This window comes from Pteropus vampyrus, unplaced genomic scaffold (genome assembly GCF_000151845.1).
Source record: "Pteropus vampyrus isolate Shadow unplaced genomic scaffold, Pvam_2.0 Scaffold167, whole genome shotgun sequence".
In the NCBI taxonomy this organism is placed as follows: Eukaryota; Metazoa; Chordata; class Mammalia; order Chiroptera; family Pteropodidae; genus Pteropus; species Pteropus vampyrus.
In genome coordinates, this window is record NW_011888948.1 from 292,052 (window position 1) to 315,146 (window position 23,095).

Genomic DNA, 23,095 nt, shown 5'->3' on the forward strand with positions numbered 1-23,095 from the left:
GGTTGGCATCAATATAATGCATTTAGTCAGTCACCTCCATTTTTAAAAAGAACATTTGTGGTTAGAATTATTCCTATTAAACTATTAAGTTTTCAATTATACTTCCTATGATGAACCCAAAGTATTGTCCAACCTAGTATTTTTCAAACTGTGGATTGCACCTATTATTGAATCATGTAATGAATTTTGTAGGTTATATTCAGCATTTTTAAAAATTAAATATAATCAAGTGGAATAGAAAGTATCAGTATATTACCCTAGTTAAGGATATTGTTTCTGGAAACTTGTCCCACGTATGGGCGCGCTTGGTACTGTTTGTATGCCTGTGTGCAAATACATATTGCACAGACACAGTTATGTCACAATTTAAAATTTAATTATGTACTTTTTACTTATGTATATTTTCTCACTAAAATATTTGGGGGGCACCATTCTAACTTGCAAGTACTTAAAGGTGATGCTATTGAAAGGCAGGATATAATAATTCTGTAGGAGTAAACTATTTTATTACCACAGAGTACAGGCAGAATACAACTCTATAAAGGGAACTCCTTCAGAAGCTGAAAGCTTTACCACCTTAAGCTGTGAACCTGACATACCTAATCCACCAAGAATAGCCAATCGGACCAAAAATTCACTCACTTTGCAATGGAAGGTAAGAGCATTATCTAAAATATTTCCAACTGGGCATTTATTTTCTTTTTTTTCCCCCTGTAAAATTAAATTTCAATTGTTTTTGGAGACAAGAGCTTTATGCTAACTTGCTCTTACTCTTTATATTTATTAAATAGTCATTTGTTTTTTTATATCTTAAAATAACACTTATTGGTTTTTCTTACTATATGTAAATATAGCAGACAAGCCTGACTTATAGTTAGCAGTTCTTATTATACTGGACATGTTGATGATATTGAGTGTCACAACAATAATTCTCAAGTTTATTACTCCTTTTTATAATATTTTATAACAATGATTTTGTATCCTGAATTTTATCCTAAATGAGATTTATAATAACTAGACTCATGGTTTTTAAAATATCAATATGATGCCTTAAATGAGGAACAAAATTATTTTTAATAGAATAATGCATATTTCAACATGTGAATGTTTGGACCTAGCTACACAAGATATAATGAACTGGACAGATACTGGAAATAGAATTGGTAATTCAGATACCACAGACAGCATTGTCATTGGTGACATGATTTGCTGAAATGATATATAGGTCTTGGGAAATTGCTGAGCAAAATTAAGTACAGTCTTTTCCAGATTGCACAGTAGTTGCATTTTGGGAAAACTCAGTAACTGTTTAAACTGTACAAAAAAAAAATACATTGTAAAATGGAATTAGGTTCTAGGTTCTGATAATTATAAACAGATATGTCACCTACATAGATGTCCAGTAGGATAGCCAGAAGTCTTTTCTAGAGGAAGAGAACAATTATTTATTGTTCTGATTGTCCTACACTCTATAGGAACTGGTAGCATCCTAGATCCCCACCCCGCTGATCATCAGTTCCTCCTCCTCCTGACATTACTGTGATGATCAAAAATACCCCCCACAAAATTTCAGAACATCTTCTAAAAGATACCACCCCTAATAGCAACCATTGATTTGCAGCGAGAAAATAACTACGTATTTTGATTTAATTATCTACTCTTACCTCAAGAGCAAAAACCAGGCCTAGCTTTCTTTCTGAAAGCTTTTGAATATTGGGAGCTTACTACTTGTTCAGAGCTTGTTAGTTCCCAGTTCTTCTGAAGATATTAGATGCTTTGTATACTTAAAAACTATCATTAGCACACATTAATTAGACAAGTGTATACATATTGGTAAGTATGACTAATTTTATTTCATGTCACTTGGAATAGCATTTCATTTATCTGTATGCTAAGGCACTTTACTTTGATAGGGCAATTGGGGTAGGAGCCCAGTGCCCTTCATGAAGATTGAGATTTTTCTAGGGTACTCCTCTTTATTCTGATAATTTCAATTGAATTTTGAAATTTCTATCTTTAACAGTATCTCAGTAGGCCTATACAAGACGTAGGCCTAATCAAGTGCTACCTCTTAGTTACCCATACAGATTGCCCAGGCTTGCACCCTTCTAGAAATGGTCCAGGATACACACACAGTAATCAGTATGGTTGAGGAAAAAGTTAGACATTATTGTTATGGTTATTGGGAATAATGTGATATACAACTGTGCACTACGTAATGATGTTTTTGTCAGTGACAGAACACATGTACAACAGTGGTCCCAATAAGATTGTAACAGAGCTGAAAAATTCTTATCATCTAGTGACACCATAGCTGTCATGAAGTCATAATGTAACACATTATACACGTATTTATAGTAATGCTGGTGTAAACTAACATACTGCACTGCCAGTTGTATAAAAGTATAGCACACAAAATTATGTACAGTACATAATACTCGATAATGATAATAAATGACTGTTACTGGTTTATGTATTTACTATACTATTTACCATTATTTTAGAGTATACTCTTTCTACTTATTAAAAGAAAAGTTTGCTATAAAACAGCATACCCTGTTACTCCAGCAGCAGCCTAATATATCTTGTGTTTACATCTCTTAATTGCATCATTTTCACTTGTGCTTCATTTAATCTCCTGTTGTTTTGTACAGTAACATGCTGTACAGGTTCGTACATGCTATACCGTATAACTTAGATGTATAGTAGGCTATATTATCTAGGTTTGTGTAAATACAGTCTCTAGTGGTTGCACGATGACAAAATCACTTAACAATGCATTTCTCAGAATATTTCTCCATCATTAAGCAGTGCATGACTATACCTCACAGTTGTTGGGAGGGTTATCAGATAGTATCTGTAAAGCCTATAGTACAATACCTGGATAATAATAAACATATTAACTATTGGTATTTAATTTTAAAGTTGAAGACAACTAGCATCGTTTTAGTGACTTTTGACTTTGCTGCCTCATATAATCTAAAAACATTACTATGGAAATTAACATGGTATAAGAACAGTGGCATGCAGTGGTAATTGAGAGAAGTACTTTATCAACTGACATTGTTTAAAATTGCTAGTGGATGGCGATTATAACAAGTTGACTGAGGTTGCTCTTTTACTCTTAATATTGCTAGTTTCTGGGCCAACCTTCTATTGCTTGGCCCCTGGAATACTGATGGATAGGAGCACTGATTTTGTATCAGATAGACCAAATTTAGTTCCGCTCCACTCTTAATGACCCTGTGATCTGGGGCAACTTATTCGCACTCTTTAAAGCCTCCTTTTCTCTTTTGTACGGTTGGATAATAGTACTTCATAGAGTTGATGTGAGTATTAAATGAGATCAAAGTAAAACACTTTACACGTTATAGTTTCCCTCTAACTCAAAGAAAAAATGGAGTATAGGTCACAGGACGTTTTAACAGCCTCACAAAGAAGTAAAAGAAATTAAGCAAAGTAAATGTGAGACTTTAGCAACTAGACTAGAACACAGTCAAGTCATTTACTCTGGGGAAATATATTTTTACACTACTCACTTCCTGTTGAAACTTGGCTACCTTCTCTTTCTTTGGATTCTCTTCCCCTGCTGTATAAGAGTTGGAGTTTCCTAAGGATTTTTCCTCTGCCCTTTTCTCTGTATAGTCACTTTTAACTGCCACTGCTGTGCCAGTCAGTGAGTATTAATGTAACTTACATAGCAAATGTTGCTCGTGCTAACCAGTTGAAAATTATAATTTAAAAAAATTTTAAATACAAGATCTGTTCAACAACTAACCCATGTAATAAAAGATTCTATTAAAAACTTAATGATTCTTGATTGCTGTTTTACATAGTTGGCAATATTATATAAAACTAGATAGAGTCCAGAAAATTACAGAAGTTCTCTGAAGAACTATTTAAAAAGTTAAGATTATTTAATTCTGATAAGAGAACTCTTCCAGTCAATTATCTTCAAATAGATGAAGTTATTATTATAAGGACAGTAGTGATCACAGTTCTGCATCCAAGTGAGGACTAAAGAGGAAATAGGTTAAAAATGTAGAAAGAATAAGGTTGAAATTCTTGACTGATTAAATGCTGGAATAAAATGCCAAGGGAGAGTGATGATTAACAGATTGTTGAATTAGCAGTCTTAGGTAACTGGCACATTGAGTCTAGAAGTGAAGATCCAGACAGTATGCCCTCTTGGAGTTCCTTTCAACACCCTAGTTCTTTCACTCTTTGATGAAATGTACAATATTACTCTTAGATTGTAAGGTGAGTTTTAATGAAAATGCCAGAATCGATTTTAGGGGCTTAAAGTTGATAAAACCTGATGAAAGGCCAAGTGATTTTTTTTTTTAAGGATTATAAAAGTTAAGATAGTTGTTGCTAAAAGAGATAGTTCAATGTTTAGAAAAACTTGAATAACCTCTTGTTTTGTTTTCTTTCCTTGTATTTAAGAGGATTATGGGGAATACAATACATACATTTCTGTATTCTCTGCAAATTTTTCTAGGGCTAAGTATGTCACAGAAAACATCTGCAACAGCGTAGATTCCTTAGATTAGATCATCACAATATCTTTTACAGAAGTACTAATTTGTACTCATTTTGTTTGTTTTAGGCACCTAGTGACAATGGTTCTAAAATCCAAAGCTTTATTTTAGAATGGGATGAGGTAAGTAAATTGAATCTTTTTAAATTAGGCTAAAATTGAGTGCATATCCTCAGGCAGAAATAACTTTTTTGTTTAATAGTTAAGTTTTTCCCTCTTTAAAAACAGTGTGAATGATTTCATGTGATGCATGAGTGAATTGATGGTATCTTAGAAAACATTGTTGACTAGACCTCCTTATGTTTTGTTTTTCCACCTAAACCACCGTCAAGCTGTCACTTGGGTAATTACTTTGTTTTTTTTAATTTATTTAATTGAAGAAATGATTTTAATTCTCCCCCATACCCCCATCCCCTCCCCACCCCATTCTACCTCCCTGTCTATTTGGATAATTACTTTGGTGAAAGTTTTTTTGTTTTTTTGTTATTGTTATTGTTTTTACATTAGCCTTAAAGGCAAGCATATTCGTTTACTATGGCTGTTTTAACATAATACCATAAACCTGATAACTTAAAACAACACACATTTATTCTCTTACAGTTCTGAAAGCCAGAAATCCAAAATGGCTTTCACTGATCCAAAAACAAGATGTCACCATGGCCATGCTTCCTCCAGACACTCTAGGAGAGAATCCATTGCCTAGCCTTTTCCAACTTCTGGAGGCTGTCATTGCTTGGTTAATGGCATCAGATCTGTTCTCCCCCCTGTTGTCATTATTACATCTCCTTCTTCCTCTTCTGTCTTCAAGTTCTTCTCTGCCTCCCTCTAAAAAGGACACTGCAATTCCATTTTGGACCCACTCAGACAATCCAGGATAATCTCTCCATCCTAAGAACCTTAACTTAATCACATCTGTACAGTCTCTGTTACCATATAAGGTAATATTCACAGGTTCCAGGTATTAGGATCTGGATTTCTTTGGGAGGCATTATTCAGCAAGCATACTGAGCTTTATTTTTTAGGACCTTGTTTTACTGTTATTTATCATGTCCTTTCATACCCCGATGCTTACACCACAGCTAAGAGGAGGCGCCAGGGAGAGTAGAAATTTCATTAGTAATTTGGGAATTCAGCAGTATATTAAGAGCGATGAGGCACAACCAAGCGGATTTTTTCCCAGAACTTCTAAGAGAATTCAGAATTAGGTAAACCTATTACTATATGATAGTAATTTAGAAGAAAAACCATATCATCTTAATAGTTTATGAAAAGGCATTTGATAAAAATTTAGCACCCCATTCCAGTTACAATTCAAAATGAATTAGGACTTAAGCAAAGTGCCATCACTAAACAATAAAAGCATTTCTAGTCAAAGCAGGAAAAAGGCAAAGTAACCAGCTATCTCTGTATTTAACATTATTCAGGAAGTTAGAGTTAATGCAGCATGAATTGGAACCAAAACAAGAGGTACAGCCATGGCGGCTGGACTGGGGGACAAAAATTATCATTATTTGATTTTCTTTTTGGACAACTCAGTAGAATCAACTGTAAAACTATTAAAACTAACAAAAGAGTTTAGTAAAGCTGCCTGATATAGACTGAAAGTTTTCTTTGAAGCAGAAGTCACCCTATCCACCCTTTACCTCTGCTGACACATGCAGAATATAGGTGGAGAATAAGAAGCTTGTTCATTTTGTATAGCACCCTTTCTAAAACTCTTTAGTTGTCCTAAGTTGTAGACTTTTATCTCTCCCATTTTATTGCCTGTAATTGAGCTGTTCTCTTTGCTTATACTGTTTTAGTGTTAAATCTAAGGAATAGTAGCTCCAAAAATCTTTACTATAAAGTAGCTTTGCAGCTGTCTAGGTGTAGAGGTTTGGGGATGGGTAGGAACCTTTTCCTAAAACTGTTTGCAAAGAACTTTTCATAGGTTGAGGAACACCACCAGTTGTGTATATGAACAATCGCCCTGTTTCCACCACTACCAGTCCCCCCCATAGAGATTGTGGGGTCCATACCTGGAAAGTTTCTTTTACTGAAGCCAGAGGTTTAGCATCCGCTAAAACAGGGTACTTAGTTCTAGAAGCTATAAAAAGATATCTATTCCCCAGTTTTTAAATTCTGCATTTAATGAACAGTAAGTATATATAAAATGTGTGTGTCTCAGCTTTCACTTGAGATCCATGACGCGTGCGTAACAAAGATGACTTTTAATGTATGCTAGCTAATATATTACTGTCAAGTGGGAATTGATGTCGATTTACCTTTTTACAATAATGTACATGATATATAGTAATCAGCCATTTCTTTTAGGGAAAAGGAAATGGAGAATTTTGTCAGTGTTACATAGGCTCACAGAAGCAATTTAAAATTACTAAACTGTCACCAGCAATGGGTTGTAAATTTAGACTATCAGCCAAAAATGACTATGGTACAAGGTAAGATACCATTTTAATGTAAATATTTTAGATTATCCATTCAACTTCACTTGTATAAATTATTCACAGTCCAAATTATCTACTAAAATCCTGCTTTAAGTTATCATTTGTTGATATAGTTAAGATGTTTTAATAACTATAAGAAGTTGTTAGTTACATAAATTGCACTTTTAAAAGAATGCTAATTCACTTTTAGGTATCTGACCTGATTATCATAAAGGTATTATCAAATTCAAGATATATTATTTAGCTTGTAATTAGTTATCTATCAGAAATTGTAATTTTCTCAAAAATGTCATATATCAAAAATTCTTCATAAAAATAACTTTTTTCATTCCTTCATAAAACCTATTTGTTTCAACAGTGGTTTTAGTGAAGAAGTTTTATATTACACTTCAGGCTGTGCCCCTTCTATGCCAGCAAGCCCTGTATTAACTAAGGCTGGGGTTACTTGGTTATCCTTAAAATGGAGTAAACCCTCAGGAACACCATCAGATGAAGGAATTTCTTACATTTTAGAGATGGAGGAAGAAACTTCGGTAAGTATGAATATGTATTTTAAATTCGGTACTTAAAACATATTTCAGTGTGGTGTTAATCCTAGTTAATACAGTAAATATTGCCACAATAGTTAGATTCTTTCCCAAATCTTTTGAATCCTTGGTTGGTTGTTGTTTGGAAGGGACTGGGAGTGAGGGAAAACTCGTCTTTAGTTTTCTTGATGTGTAAGAGTGTTTTGTTTCTTACGTGTTGTATGGTTGTGCCTGGAAACAGTGTAGACTACATGTTAAATATATATGTACTGGGAAAAATAGAGGAGAGGATCACCACAGCCATCTAGATTAAGCAGCTCTAAAAGATAAGGAAATGATGCATCTGCCTTCTGCAACTGTGTTTACACACTGCTTTCCCAAATGTCAGAGATTTGAAGAGTCTCACATGAGATTATATAGTGCAACCTGAGTCTAGTTATCATTGGCTCATCTGCTGTGAGCTAGAACCAAGCTGACCAAGAGTTAGGATGTCTTGTAGTCGTTATATATAATTCTGTAGCTTTTTAGAGCTACTCTGAAGCAATAAGAATCAAAAACAGCATTCGTTTACTCCTAGGTATATATCCAGGATAAGTGAAAATACGTGTCGGTACAAAAAATTCTACCCAAATGTTTATACCAGTTGACTTATAATAGTCAAAAAGTAGAAACAACCCAAACGTCCATCAGCTGATGAATGGAAAAACAAAATGTGATATATCTATACAATGAAATATCGTTCAGCTATATAAAGTGGTGAAGTACTGACACATGCCTCAACATGAATGAATCTTGAAAACATACTAAGTCAAAAAACAGTCACAGGGAGGAAAAAAAAAATGGTGTAAATGATAGAGGCTCTGTTCATCCCTCTGACAACCAAATCAAAGTTGTGACGGAGACAAGGAGCAAAGAGCAAGGAAAAATCGCCAAGGGTCTAGATGAACAAGCCATACAATTAGGGAGAAATACAAGAAATCACCCTGCAGTGGCAGAAGGTAGGACGGGGCGAGGACGTGGGGCTGCCCGGTCTCCAGCAGCTAAGTAAGACAGAGGCTGTGGCAGCGGCAGCGGCAAACGCCTCTTAAAGGGGCCACATTCGTGAATAGATTTTCCCAGTGACAGACCTGCTCGTTCTGAGCACTAGTGCCGACTTGGCTGCGCACAGTGGGCACCAGGAACTTACAGGGAGACATTATCAGAGTAGGGGCTGAGGTGAGACTTGCTCTGTACGGAAGTGCTGGTGGTATCCATTGTACCTTGTTGAGCCCTCCCCACTCCAAGTGTGCGGACACAGTGCTACCATAGCTGAGAAGTCATCAAACTGGATAACAGAGGTCACTCTGCCCAGAGGATTCCCTGAAACCCCACCTCCCAAACTTGCGGCCCCACCCAAGCCACATCTAGTTGTATCCTCAGCAGGTAAGGTGCTCCTTGCCGAGCAGCACCTAGACTCACACTGGAGGCAGCTGGCCTCAGTTTCTGGTGTGGCCTTTTGAGGCAACTGTAAGCACAGCATCTGTGGATTGCTTGCTGAATCTTAACAGGTGGCCCCAGAGGGGTAGAGGCTTGGGCTAAGTTTGGCCTGCAGCCGAACCCCTCTCAGGACTGTGCCACTGGGCACCTACTTCACAAATCCACACTAATAAGACCAGGAGACTTAGGACCTTTGCTTAGTACATAGAAACAGACACAGAAAGGCAGCCAAAATGGGAAGACAAAGAAGCAGAAACCATATGACAGAACAGAACAAGGATCCAGATATAATGGAGTCAAGTAATCTAACAGATGCAGAGTTTAAAACACTGGTTATAAAGATGCTCAATAAACTTTTGGGAAGGGTAGAGAACTCCAACAAAGAGATAAAAATGGAAATGGGAATTATAAAAGGGAACCAGTCTGAAATGAAGAACACATTATCTGATATGAAAAGTATATCAAATGGAATAAACAAAGTGAATAAAGAAAAGGATTAAATGCCCTATATAGAGGATAGGAAACCAAGGACACGCACTCAGAATGGCAAGAGATAAGATGCCAAGACTATAAAAATAATTTAAGGAGCATATGAGACACTATTAAGGGTCCAAATATCCATCTGATCAGCGTAACTGAAGAAAATCAAGATGTTGAACAGCTGTTTGAAGAAATAATGATGGAAAACTTCCCTAACTTGGCGAAGGAAATGGACATAAAACCCCAGGAAGCTCAGAGAATTCCAAAAACCAGGGATCCAAAGAGACCCACACCAAGACAACTCATAATTAAAATGCCAAAGATTAACTACAAAGAAAGAATATTAAAAGCAGCAAGAGAAAAACAGATAATTACTTACATGGGAACACCCATAAGACTGGCAGCTGATTTCTCAAAAGAAACTATACAAGACAGAAGGGTTTGACAAAAAATATTCAACAGGATGGAGACCCAGGATCTACAACCAAGGATACTTTATCCAGCAAAGCTATCATTTAGAGTTGAAGGACAGATAAAGAGCTTCCCAGACAAAAAAATAAGCTAAAGGAATTTATCACCACCAAGCCAGTATTATAGGAAATGTTGGAGGGACTTCTTTAAGGAGAAAAAATACAAAAGACTCACTTCAGATGAAAAGACACACACAGACTAAAAGAAAGGGGATGGAAAAAGATACTGCTTTGATGGACCTAGAAGGTATTTCAGAGAGAGAAAGATGAACACTGTATGATTTCACTTATATGCAGAATCTAAGAAATAAAAACAAACTAATCAAAAACAGACTCACAAATATAGTGGACAGTCTGGTGACGGACAGAAGGGAGGCGGGTTGCGGGGGCTGACAGAATAGAGTGAAGGGTTAAAGAAGTACAATTAGTAGCTGATGGATGGTCACAGGGATGGGGAGCACGGCACAGGGAATGCAGTTAACATTAATATGTTGGCTAGGTGGAGGGTTAGGGGAGGGAGGGAGCAATTTGGGGGATCGTTTTATGAACCATATAGGTGTCTAACCAATATACTATATACTTGAAACTGATTTAAAAAAAAAAAAAAAAAACCCAGTCACAAAAGACCACATATTTTGTTATTTCATTTGTATGGATATAGGCAAATCCATAGAGACGGAAAGTATATTAGTGGAAGTGACTGCTAACCAAAAAGAAAGTACAAGCTTTACTCTGGAATTAGAAATTAAGTGATGGTTATACAACCTTGTGACTATACTATAAACCACTGAGTTTTATACTTTAAAATGGGAATTTTATGGTACATTAATTATATCTGTTTTTTTAAAACTTAAAAAATAACATGGGAAAGTAAAGCATTATCTCTGGGGCTATAAATAGCAATCCCAAACCTAAATGACATCCCTGCCTGCCGGCATAACCAACCATTCATTTGTTCACATAAATACAACTCTGTGTTCAGGGCAAGTTAAATATGTTGGTTATAGTTCTCTTTAGCTCTTAACAGCTTCTGTATGGGAAGTTCTTACTTCTAGGGATAAGCTTACTGATGGTAAAGTTACCATTGGCTCTGACTCTTCCCTCAACACAAAAATCTTTTCTTGGCTACTGTTTTTATCAAGAATAATTGGTCTCCCGCATCTTTCTACAAATGTTCAGTAGCATTTCTGGATCCATTCACTCAAGTCAGAAGCACTAAGGTGAAGATTACATTCAACAGAGCATTAATCACATTGCATATGATAGAAAATGATTAGGACCTGGGTCTTTTCATATATATATATATATATATATTCATTATTCCATATATTTCCTCTGTTAAACATCTAATGAAGATTTGTTTTTCCTTTCCAGGGATATGGTTTTAAGCCTAAATATGATGGAGAAGATCTTGCTTACACAGTGAAAAATCTCAGGCGTAGTACAAAGTATAAATTTAAGGTAAGTTTTGAAAGCCCTTAAAAGATTTGTTTGTTCTTATTATTCCTGTTGTTTTAAAGCGAAGTATATCCTTCACTCCTTTGATTTAAAATCTTAAAGAATTTTGTCCTTTTCTAATGAGCTTTGTTTTACATTTTACTATATAACAGTGCTTCTCAAACTGCAGTGCTTATCTGCAGTTTTGTTTCCCACAGTTTAAGTTACCCACAGTCAACTGGGGTCTGAAAATTTTTAATGGAAAATTCCATAAATAAATGATTCATAAATTTTAAATTGTGTGCATTTCTGAGTAGCATAATGAAATCTCACACCTTCCCACCCTATCAAGCTATAGATGTGAATCATCCCTTTGTCCAGTGTATCCATGCTGTATAAGCTACCTGCCCCTTCAGTCCCTTAGTTGCCATCTCTGGTATCAGATCAACTGCCACAGTATCAGTATTCACGTTTCAGGTAACCCTTATTTACTTAATCATGGCCTCAAAGCACAAGAATAGTCATTCTGGCAATTCATATATTCCAAAGTGAAGCCGTAAAGTGCATCCTTTAAGTGAAAAAATGAAAGTTCTCAATAAGAGAAAAAATCATGCCGAGGTTCCTAATTCATAAATAAGATCTACAGATAAGAACAAATCTATCCATGAAATTGTGAGAAAAGGAATTCGTGCTGTTTTTGCTGTCACACGTCAAACTGCAGAAGTTACAGCCACAGTGCATTAAATGCTTAGTTAAGATGGAAAGGCATTAAATGTGTGGGTGGAGGACATGAACGAAAATGTCTAATTGTCGGCAACATGTTGCACCAAAAAGCGTTAAGCCTATATGAAGACTTCAGCAAGGGTCCCCATAAATGAGTGACTACAATAACACAACTTTTATTACAATATATTGTTATAATTGTTCTGTTTTATTATTAGTTATTATTGATCAGTTACTGTGCCTGATTTATAAATTAAACTATCCTAGGTATGTATGTATGAAAAAGCAGATATAAGATTTGGTTCTATCCACAGTTTCACGTATCCACTGGGGGGTCTTGGAATGGATTGCTCACAGATAAGGCGGGGCAGGGCTACTGTTTTTAAATTCAAAACAGTTTTAACATTTTATGGGACTTTATTTGTATAATTAATGTGAACAAATATCTTTTAAACTGTGCATGTTGTTAAACATAATTAGAACATGCTTTTTTTTGGCAGGGATATCAAAAAAAAGTAATGCTTTTTTTTTTTTTTTTTAGTATATCATGTCAAGTGGTGCACAATTTCAGTTTGTCCCTGGTAGTCATTTGATGAAAATGGTACCTACTATGTTTCTTCACTGTAAAGTTGTTCTTTCTCTTTGTAATTAATAAATATTTGTAAATATTATGTAAACATCTTGTTCATCAAATTTTTACCCACTAGTTTTAACACTCATTAACAATTCTTGCCTGAATCATTACTATGATTAATAGTTGCCAAGTGGTGATTTTTTTAATTTTATCGTTCTTTCTGCATTTATTAGTTGGCTTTGTACTATAAAGAAAAGCTTTCTCTTTTCATGTATTTATTTCAGTATGACTCCATGGATTCCTTTTTATTGAGTAGGTTATATTTTGTTACTGTGGTTATCAGTTATGAAACTCAGATTGTCTCATATTTGGAAGACCATTCAGTCCAGCTTCTGAATCCTTTTGAAATGTCGTCCCGTCCCCCCCGCTCCCCGCCATTCTTCTAGCCCTTCATTTCTGGTACACATTATTCCAGTCTCATACTTTCCCTTCTTTAACCCTGGAATTGGCTATTTCTCAAAGTACCTGGGTTCATTAGTAGACAATGATATTTAGAAGCCAGGATCTGGCAGTATGCTTATTACTATAAGGCATCCACTGGGGGTCTTGGACAGTCGACAGAGCTAGCAACGTTGTGTTGTTGTTGTTGTGGTGGTGGTGGTGGTGGTGGTGTGTGTGTGTGTGTGTGTGTGTGTATTTCTTTTTTTACACCACAGGTTAATTCTAGTTTTCTCTCTTTCCTTATTTCTAACTCCATTATCAGTGAGAAACATTGCCCCAGTTATGTTCAATATAATGATTTATTCCATCAAACTCCTCCCCTTCCTATCATATCCTTCCCTAATCAGAGTGCTTGAGTTCCTACTAGGCAAATGCTGCTTCCTCTACCCAACCCACCCCCCTCTCCCAATGCAAATACTTGCCTTGTTTAGGCCATCTGGCCTTTGGACTGAATTATTTCAAGAGGAAGGCAGAGAGACCCTGCATGCTATTCTTGCTTACTTGAGGCATGGAGACCTTACATATTCTTGCTCACTTGAAGCGGTAGCACACTTTGAAAATTCTACTATGGAGACTCCAGACATTCTGTATCTTTTCTAGTATAGCATCCTTTCTGGGCTGTGTTTTAGCTCTGACCTGGTCAGTGATAGACATTGCTATTTTTTGACAGACAGTGCTTGAATTAATTAATATACCAGTTCATATAAGCCAGCCTACTTTTTTGTTAAGTTTTCAAAAAAATATAACAGGATGCTCGTTAGTTGATAAATTCAACATTTGAATTTTCTTACCAATGCTTTTTTAATCAAATCATTTCAAATAAATGACAGAAACCACTGTAAATTTTCTTTATTAAAGAATAAGGATAAATTTATTACTCCTTAAGAACCTTAGAAAGAAAATTATCATGATAATGGAAAATTTGATTATGTAGTGCATAATTATATTTGTTAGACTTTGCTTTATACATTAGCTTCATTTTAAAATTTTCTGATAACACCTGGCTATTTTAATTTCTAAATACAGTTTTCATATTTACAGCATTTATAAAATATGTGAGAAATATATATATTCATTCCAATTTTCCTCTTATAATGATGTTGGATTGTATTTTTGTTTCAATAATGATTATCACATCAACAGGTCTCATAAGGGGAAGTTGTTAATGTCTTTATAATTTAGTAAGTTGATTAAAATTCTTAGAATTCTACTACCATGTAACACCATGGTGTTTTTGCCACATAGGAATAAAAACATACACACAGATAGGAATTAAATACCTGACTGATCCGTTATAAACAAATCACCAATTTCTATTTAAAACTCTTTCACTGTGGCAGTCACTCTCAAGTTGCAGGGTTGACAATCCATATTTCCAAGAAGACAGTAGGCTTTTCCAAAAATATCCCGCGCCCAAATTACTGGAGAGGGGGTGGGGAAACTATGTCCTTAAACTACCTCTTAACAAATTGCTGGATTATAGGAATGGATTTTATACTGGTTTATTAAACAAATTAAAATAGTGATAAGATCTAGAACAGTAGTTCTCAGAGAGTGATCAGACCATTCTATCAGCATCACCTGGAAACTTGTTAGAAATGTTAATTCACTGGCTCCACCCCAGATCTACTCTATCAGAAATTCAGTTTGCTAGGGGTGAGGCCTAGCAAATTGTTTTAGCAAGCCCTCCAAATGATTCTGATGCTTACTGAAATTTGAGAACCACTGATCTAGAGGACCAGAAGAAAAAAAACTAGGAAAGAGAAAATGATGACTATATGAAGTTATCTAGAAACCTAGATATTTATTTCGAATCTGCCATGTAGTGGGTGCCAGCTGAGAGGGTTTTTAATCATTAAATCCTATTGCTATGTCTGTCTTTTCTACCTTGACATTTCAGACTCCTCTTTCAAGGAAAACATATCAAAATAAAATCTTAACACTCTAAAAAAATCTTTGGCTACTAAGCAAAAGCAATAAAAATATAATTTAGGAAGTAATAACTAGATAGTATGTTATTGTTTGTAAAGGATATGATTAACATAAAATAAAATTCTAATATGACCAAGTTTTCCAAATGCCAGCATTCTAGATTCTATACTGAGGACAATCCTAGGAACCTCAAAATATTAAAACAAATTTAAATTTAGAGCAATGAAAGAATTTAAAGGAAAACAAACAAAAACTCATAGACACATACAACAGTTTAGTGGTTACCAGAGGGGAATGGGAGAGGAAGGGAGGTAGATAAGGGTAAAAGGGGTCAAATATATGGTGATGGAAGGAAATTTAACTTTGGGTGGTGAGCACACAATGTAATATACATATGACATAGTATTGAATTGTACACTTGAAACCTATATAATTTTATTAACCAATGTCACCCCAATAAATTTAATTTAAAAAATAAAAATTTAAAGGATAAAAGAAAAATTAAAATTTGGCACATAAGAAAGCAGTCATTTCTTAAAATCCTACAAAATTCAGAATGATAAACAAGCAAAACAATGCCTAATTCCATCAAATGGCTCATTGGAAGCTGAGCCAGGACCTGCTGTCCAAAAAAAAAGAGGAAACTTCAGAAATTGGCAGCCAGTCCCTATGACTCTGAGCCACTAGAAAGCTGATGTCTTGTTTCCGGAAGTTCCTGAAAAATAGTTTTTCAAGTAACATGGCTTCTAAAGGTCAAGGTCTGAGTACCTTGAGTGGGGAGCCCTTAGATACTTTCACTTCAGCTTACTTATTTTTGAGGCCTTTTCATCAGTAGAGAGAAATCAAAACAGTATCTGGATCCATTAACTTATGTCTTCCATCCTTAAAATTCGCTTACACATTAGCATCTATGACAGTACATAATCAGTTCCCTTCCGTTTTCTCATCTTTTCTAGTATCACTTTATGATGCCTTCTCTGCCCTAACCTAAGTATGCCCAAGTTTAGTTCTTAGTGTTTTGTGGTTTTTTTGGTATTCCTTTTTCCCTTGGATATATCATCTCTTGCTTTACATCACTGTCATTTCTGTCCTGAAGAATGCTAAATCTCCAGACCTTTTCAGGCTGTTCTCTCTCCTAATCCAAGATCTACTTTATTCCTAAATAAACCTTTCTGAAACCCAGCTTTCTCTTTGAAAAACAATTTCCTCAATTTGACATAAGGTTCTTTATATTCTGACCAATAAAGTTTTTTTAAATATACTGCCTTTCACTCCTTACTTGACCTGGCTACCTTAGCAGATTGATTACTCATTTTCCCTGAGCAAAGCTCACTATTTACAATTCACTTCTGCTTTTATACTCAGGGTTTTCTGTTCTTTTTCACTGCTGTTGCCCATGAAGACCTCATATCACTTCCATTTGCCTTCTTAAAGCTTTCCTAGACCATTTTAGGCCATAGTCATCTTCTCTTACCTAATTCTTTTGATATGCATACTGTCTGTCTCCTGTATAAAGATTCTAAACTCACTGAAGGTAAGAGTGCACCACACCAGTGTTCCCTCTAAATGAATGTTTTAATTATTTGTGAATTAGGGTGGGGGTGGGGGAGATAATCTTGGGGCTTTATACCTTCATGGCTAACTGAAGTAACATGAAGAGTGTTGAAATATATAGTCTTAAAAACATTATTAGTGTATCTTTGTGTTTTTTAGGGAATCTATTCTATTTTTTTAATTTTCTCTAGTTATTAGATTTAAGTAGACACTCTACCATATTGAGAAGTGCTTTGATCCCCTTTGAAGTCTGATTTTTAAAACAGCAGGGTGAGAAAACATCTTGAAAATCTGAGAGGACTGAGGAAGCCTGAGCAAAATTGAATAATTAGACAAATAACTCATGCAGCCCATGAGAACTCAGTAAAATAGTTTGTGTTATTTGGAGTAGTAGATTTACTTAGATCCTTGTCTATAGTGTCATGTAGCATCATAGCTGTCCCTATCTATGAGTCATTTATTCAGCCAATGGTTATTGAGCATCTACTCTATGATAAGCACTGTCCTAAACACGAGGAATACAACAGTGGTCAAAATAGCTAATATTCTAGAGGGAGGGACTAGACAATTAACAAGCAAAAAATGTTAGTGATAAGTTAAAGAAAATAAGGTGAAGTGACAGTGGTTTAGGTAGTCAAAAAATCTTCTCAGAAATGACATTTAAACAGATCTAAATAACAAGGAGGTAAGCACATCAAGATCAGAAAGAACATTCCAGGCAAGGGAAGGGAAATAAGTGCTAATGCAAAAGTCCCTAAAGTGGAGGTAGTCAAGGATGAAATCACATAGGGTGTTATATGCCATGGTAAGGAATTAAGATTTTATTCTGAGTAAGATGAGAAGCCCTTGGAGGTTCTAAGGTCAGAAGTGATAAAGTCCTTCTGGCTGCAGTGTAGAAAGTAGGTGGGATTGAGAAAAAGAATGGAAGCTGGGAGACTAGTTAGTAATATATTGTAGTCATTCAGAAAAGACAGGAAAAAGGAGGCATTGACTCAGGTGGTGACAGTAGTAGAAAACAGGTATAGTTGACAGTGTTTACTGATAGAGCATTCCCCCTTTATCTGAGGGGGTTACTGTCCAAGAACTTACCCCCACACACACCTCCCGGCGGATGCCTGAAACCACCGATAGTACCAAATCCTATGTATACTATGTTTTTTTCCTATAAATACATACCTGTGATAAAGTTTAATTTACAAATTAGGCACAGTAAGTGGTTAACAGCAATAACTAATGATAAAATAGAACAATTATACCAATTTACTATAAATAAAAGTTACGTGAATGTGGTCTCTCACTCTTTCTGATAACCTATTTGATAACCAAGATGGCTACTAAATGACTTAATGGGCAGGTGGTATATACAGCTTGGATACACTGGCAAAGAGATGGTTCACGTCTTGGGTGGGCTGGAGCAGGACAGCGCAAGGTTTCATCACGCTCCTCAGGACACTGCACAATTTAAAACTTATGAATTATTTATTCCTGGAATTTTCAATTTAATATCTTCAGACTACAGTTGACCACAGGTCACTAAACTGTGGGAAATGAAACCACAGATATGGGGGGACTACTAGATTTCATGTGTAGGTTTAGAGAAGGAAAAATCAAGGATGTCCCCTAGATTTTTTATTCGAACAAGTATGAAGATAGTAGTGCTTTTTAGTAATGTGGAAGAGCAGAGATGGAGCAGGTTTGGAAAAGGGAAAATCATATCAAGTTTGATATTGGACTTGAGGAGCTTTAAGTTCAGTAGACAAGGTAAGTTAAAATATAAATATAATTAAATTACTAAAGTCAAATATAATAATAGCTAGATATGAATTACATATATCTATTGCTGCATAACTTAGTAGCTTGAAAAAAACATTTATTATCTCATTATTTCTGTGAGTCAGGGATTCAGGACCAACTTAGCCAGGTGGTTCTGATTCAGGGTTTCCGTGAGGTTGCTATCAGATTGTTGACTGTGGTTGCAGTCATCTGAAGGCTTGACTGGCGCTGAAGGACATGCTTCCAATTTCACTCAAGTGGTTGTTGCCAGGAGCCCTCAGTTCCTCACTGACTATTGGGCAGAGGCTTCAGTTCTTCACCACATAAGCTTTTCCATGGCGAAGCTACACACATCATCATATGTGCTACATTCGATTTGTTAGAAGTCATTAAGTAAAACTCAAAGAGAAGAGAAATTAACCTTTGTCTTTTGAAGAAAGGATATTCAAAGAATTTGTGGACATCTTGTTAAACCCCTGAAAAATATTGAAAGAATAAGTGAAACAACCTGAAGCCCATCAAGTATCATCAAATTATAGCTTTTTCCTGTGTTGACTCCTGTTAGTATTATAAGAATGTTAGACTTACATCTGTATTCCCAAGACTGACTCTAAAAGGGGATTATACCTGAATTTATCTCTGCTGAGTCCTTATTAAGGACAATTAATTCTTACATAAATAAGCCATCACATCGTGAATACTTTGTCATTTGAGCCTTTGTTTCTCATGACTTTGTTCATTAAGCCAATATCATTAGATATCAAACATTAATTATTTTATTTTTGTGTTCCCATCACAGGTTATTGCTTACAACTCAGAAGGTAAAAGTAATCCAAGTGAAATAGTAGAATTTACTACATGCCCTGATAAACCAGGAGTACCTGTAAAGCCTTCAGTTAAAGGAAAGATACATTCACACAGTTTTAAAATAACTTGGGGTAAGGTATAATGTATATTTGTACATCATTACTTTTATATTTGATTAAAATGGCTTGAATATTAAGATAATTTTTAAAATGTTTGAATAAATGTGTTAACTCAAGTTTGCTAGGAAATATGAGAGTCATTGTTTGAGGCTCTTTTTTGTAGAAAGCTAAGTACTCACACATATAAGTTCAAATTTGATACAGGAAGAACTTGGGATCTACTGTAGGATTATTAGCAGGGATAGCACTGTGTGAAATGAAAGATTACTAGTTGTAGCTAATGTCACCTGGCTCATCCTTGTTCTCATGAGAAACAAAAATCACTTATTCATTAAAAAAAAAACAACCAGTCTATGGCCATGCCACCCTGAACAAGCCCGATCCGTCTGATCTCAGATGCTAAGCAGGGTCAGGCCTGGTTATTACTTGGATGGGAGACCACCTAGGAAGACCAGGTGCTGTAGTCGTAAAAAATCAAAAATAAGGGATTGTAAGCTGACAAGGTCCTTGCAGTCTGTGAGGTCAACCAAGGGTTGCCTCGCCTTAAAAAAAAAAAAAAAACCACACATTGAGCACCTGCTTATACATTACTTAATGCAAAAACAGTAGAGTAATGAGATGCTGATACTAATTTAAAAAGCATTGCAGGTGATTCTTTTTTCTTTTTAAGCAATCCTAGGTTTATTAGGATTTTCTGTCATTTTAAATTGCACATACTTTGCCTAATATCACTCTTGCTTCTTTGAATAGACCCACCAAAAGACAGTGGAGGGGCAGCCATCAATAAATATGTAGTGGAGATGGCCGAAGGTTCTAATGGTAAGAATCGCTATTAAAAAATGATAGATTTATAGCAGTCAGCCTGCCTGTACTCTTCATGACTACATTTTATATGATCTCTTTCCTTTTGATTTTGGTTAGGATTTTGACTGTTATGATCCACTTTAAGTTGTAGTCTCCAGAAATACAGCAGATCAAATGTAAGACTTCTCTACACCTATAGTATTACATACACATTTTCTTACTTTTTTGTTGTTTGTTTGCATTGCTGAGTACCAGTATACCTAAAGTATACTGAAAGTTAGTTTATTCAGTTAGACTCACACCCAAATGTATCAGAGAAAAATTTTATACTAGTTTTAGTAGTAAATTCTATGAACTTAATTTTGAATGACACATTAAACAATCTTTATTTCTATGAAATGACCTATTAGCCTGCAAAAAATAAGGATGTCTTTTAGTTAAGACTAAACTTCCTATGGTATTGGTTTTTTCTACTCTTTGTGTGTTATAATGTTATTACTGGACCAGTAAACACATTTAAAATGCTTAATTAAAAGCAAATTATCAATCTAAATGGAAGTCTGTACAGAGTTACAGAGATATGTTCCTTCAACAGAACCATGCAGAATTTGTCTAACAGGAAGCTGCTCACATAAAGAAAATTAGATCATTTCCAGGAAACACAAAACAAGCTTAAATTGTTTCTGACAAATTATATAAACACATATTTAGTGAAGCTAGGATACCTGCCGTGTCCATGATACCAAAATGTTAAACATTACCTTGTAGCTGATTGAACATAATTCTCCACCTTTCAGGAAATAAATGGGATATGATATACAGTGGAGCTACTAGGGAACATCTTTGTGATCGACTAAGTCCAGGCTGTGTTTATCGTTTGCGAGTTTACTGCATCAGTGATGGAGGACAGAGTGCGGTAATGCTTATAGATTTTTTCTTTTTTTCAAGTTTGGTCACCAGATCACCAGATGCCACTTCAAATAGTGAAATGAATTCATAAATGTATAAAAGTAATTTCTGAAACCCAGGTGGTTAATTTTATAATGACTAGGATATAGTGACCACTTAGCTCATAGTCTAGACTGTATTCAGTGAATATCTATTTTCTGCTTATTTGGCTTTGGAAAAACAAATGTATGAAAACATTGCAGAAAATTTTATAAAGATAAATTTTAGAGTGATGCTCAGTAACCATACCTAACAGAAATAGAAATAAAATAATCGTAGACCAATTTACTGTTCTGTAAGTTATGTGTATCACACAAACCATGAAATACTTACTGTTTAAACACAGATTCTAATATTTTCTTATTTCAGAAAAGTTGGCAGTTGTTTTTATTATTAGAGACCCAGTAACCAAAATGGACTTAAAATGTGCCATTGACTATATATGTGACATATATAATGTTCTGGAGAGATATGTTTTTTAATAGGAGTGATTTTTTTTTTTTAATGAATTTAACCAAGAATGATTTCTTGGAGCATTCATAATTATTATTTTTCAAGCAGAACTTAATGCAATAAAAGTACTTTTAAAAATGGATTATAAGCTTTTGTTGAAAATGCAAGTATTATGAAACTTCAAGTCCTGCCCAATAGGCTTGGGATCCAATTGCTTCATTTTCTCTAATACAAAAATCTTACTGAATTTTAACAAAAGCAAACCCTTCCTGCCTTCCCCTCCCCCCATTAAAAAAAAATTCTTTTTCTAAAATACTATGATAGCATTCTTATATAGGATACCTTTCTGAATAAGGTGATGATCAAATACTTAGGTTTGGAAAGAAAGTTAAGTGTAAACCTTAATACGGTGCAGATAAGAAACATGGCACTGGGTTTGTGTTAATGTTTTTAAGAGAATGTCTTTTAAAATAAAACTAAAAGATTTTTTTTTTTTTAAATAGCATAGAAGCTGAAAGCAATACCAAATACCTGGAAAGATGACAAATATTTGGAAAAGCTTACTTGATTTTTGAATTATTTTTAGGTGGAAAAGAAGAAGGAAGAGCTCTTTTTAAATACATAAATTGGTGTTTAAGTTAAAAATACAGTATACATTAAAGTAGCCAAAATAGTCCTGAAAACATAGCAAACAGTATTTATAGAATGTTAAAACATTTTTCCTTAGAAGAGATTTGTGGATCCATTTGGACAAGGTCAAAAATAATGTCCATTAGATTGTGTGGTAGAGGTGGTTTGTTTTTTGTTTTTTTTTAATGGAAGAAAGAAGAGTCTTTTATTTTTGGTAAATTTCTTTGTATATAGTAGTCACATAGTACATGTCTTTTATTTGTCTAAGTAGAATTTAATTTGAGTTTTAATGATTTAATTGGGTTTTGATTTTATTCAGAACTTTATTTTCAGTTGATAGTTACAGTTCCACATTATTGATGCAGTTTTTTTGTTCATGTTATTTTCCTTTAACAGAAGCAATCTGATTATTTGGCTTGGGGCATTTTTGTTTTGTTTTTGCTTTTGTTTTGGCAGGTATCTGAAACTTTACTTGTGCAGACTCCAGCTGTGCCTCCTGGCCCATGCCTCCCTCCCAGATTACAGGGTAGACCCAAAGCAAAAGAAATACAATTACGATGGGGTAATTTCCATTTTGGTAATAAATTATAATTAAGTTAGTACTAAATATATTCGTCTTGTTAAGTTGCCTATATCTTTCCACCTTTAGGACCCCCTCCAGTTGATGGTGGATCACCCATTTCCTGCTATGGTGTCGAAATGTCTCCTTTAGAAAAAGATGAACCTAGAGAAGTTTACCAGGGTTCTGAAGTAGAATGTACAGTGAGCAGCCTTCTTCCTGGAAAGACTTACAGCTTCAGACTGCGCGCAGCTAACAAAATGGGGGTAGGAAGGACTGGGCTGACTGAATTATAATCACAGTGGTGTTTCATGTAACATGTATAATTGCACTTATTATTTAGG

General features: G+C 35.0%; 1 protein-coding gene and 1 pseudogene across 2 annotated transcripts in view; both read left to right on the forward strand.

The window, feature by feature from the left end:
- Window positions 1-23,095, forward strand: part of FNDC3A (fibronectin type III domain containing 3A) — a 196,842-nt gene that overhangs the window by 159,965 nt on the left and 13,782 nt on the right. For both annotated transcript variants that reach the window (XM_011370296.2, XM_011370297.2), the window contains 10 exons: window positions 517-655; window positions 4,610-4,663; window positions 6,854-6,978; window positions 7,343-7,517; window positions 11,312-11,398; window positions 19,231-19,369; window positions 20,108-20,176; window positions 20,959-21,077; window positions 22,649-22,754; window positions 22,842-23,017. In XM_011370296.2, coding sequence (XP_011368598.1) covers window positions 517-655; window positions 4,610-4,663; window positions 6,854-6,978; window positions 7,343-7,517; window positions 11,312-11,398; window positions 19,231-19,369; window positions 20,108-20,176; window positions 20,959-21,077; window positions 22,649-22,754; window positions 22,842-23,017 — 1,189 coding nt within the window. The remainder of the gene's footprint in view (window positions 1-516; window positions 656-4,609; window positions 4,664-6,853; window positions 6,979-7,342; window positions 7,518-11,311; window positions 11,399-19,230; window positions 19,370-20,107; window positions 20,177-20,958; window positions 21,078-22,648; window positions 22,755-22,841; window positions 23,018-23,095) is intronic.
- LOC111745879 lies at window positions 19,707-19,824 on the forward strand (annotated as a pseudogene).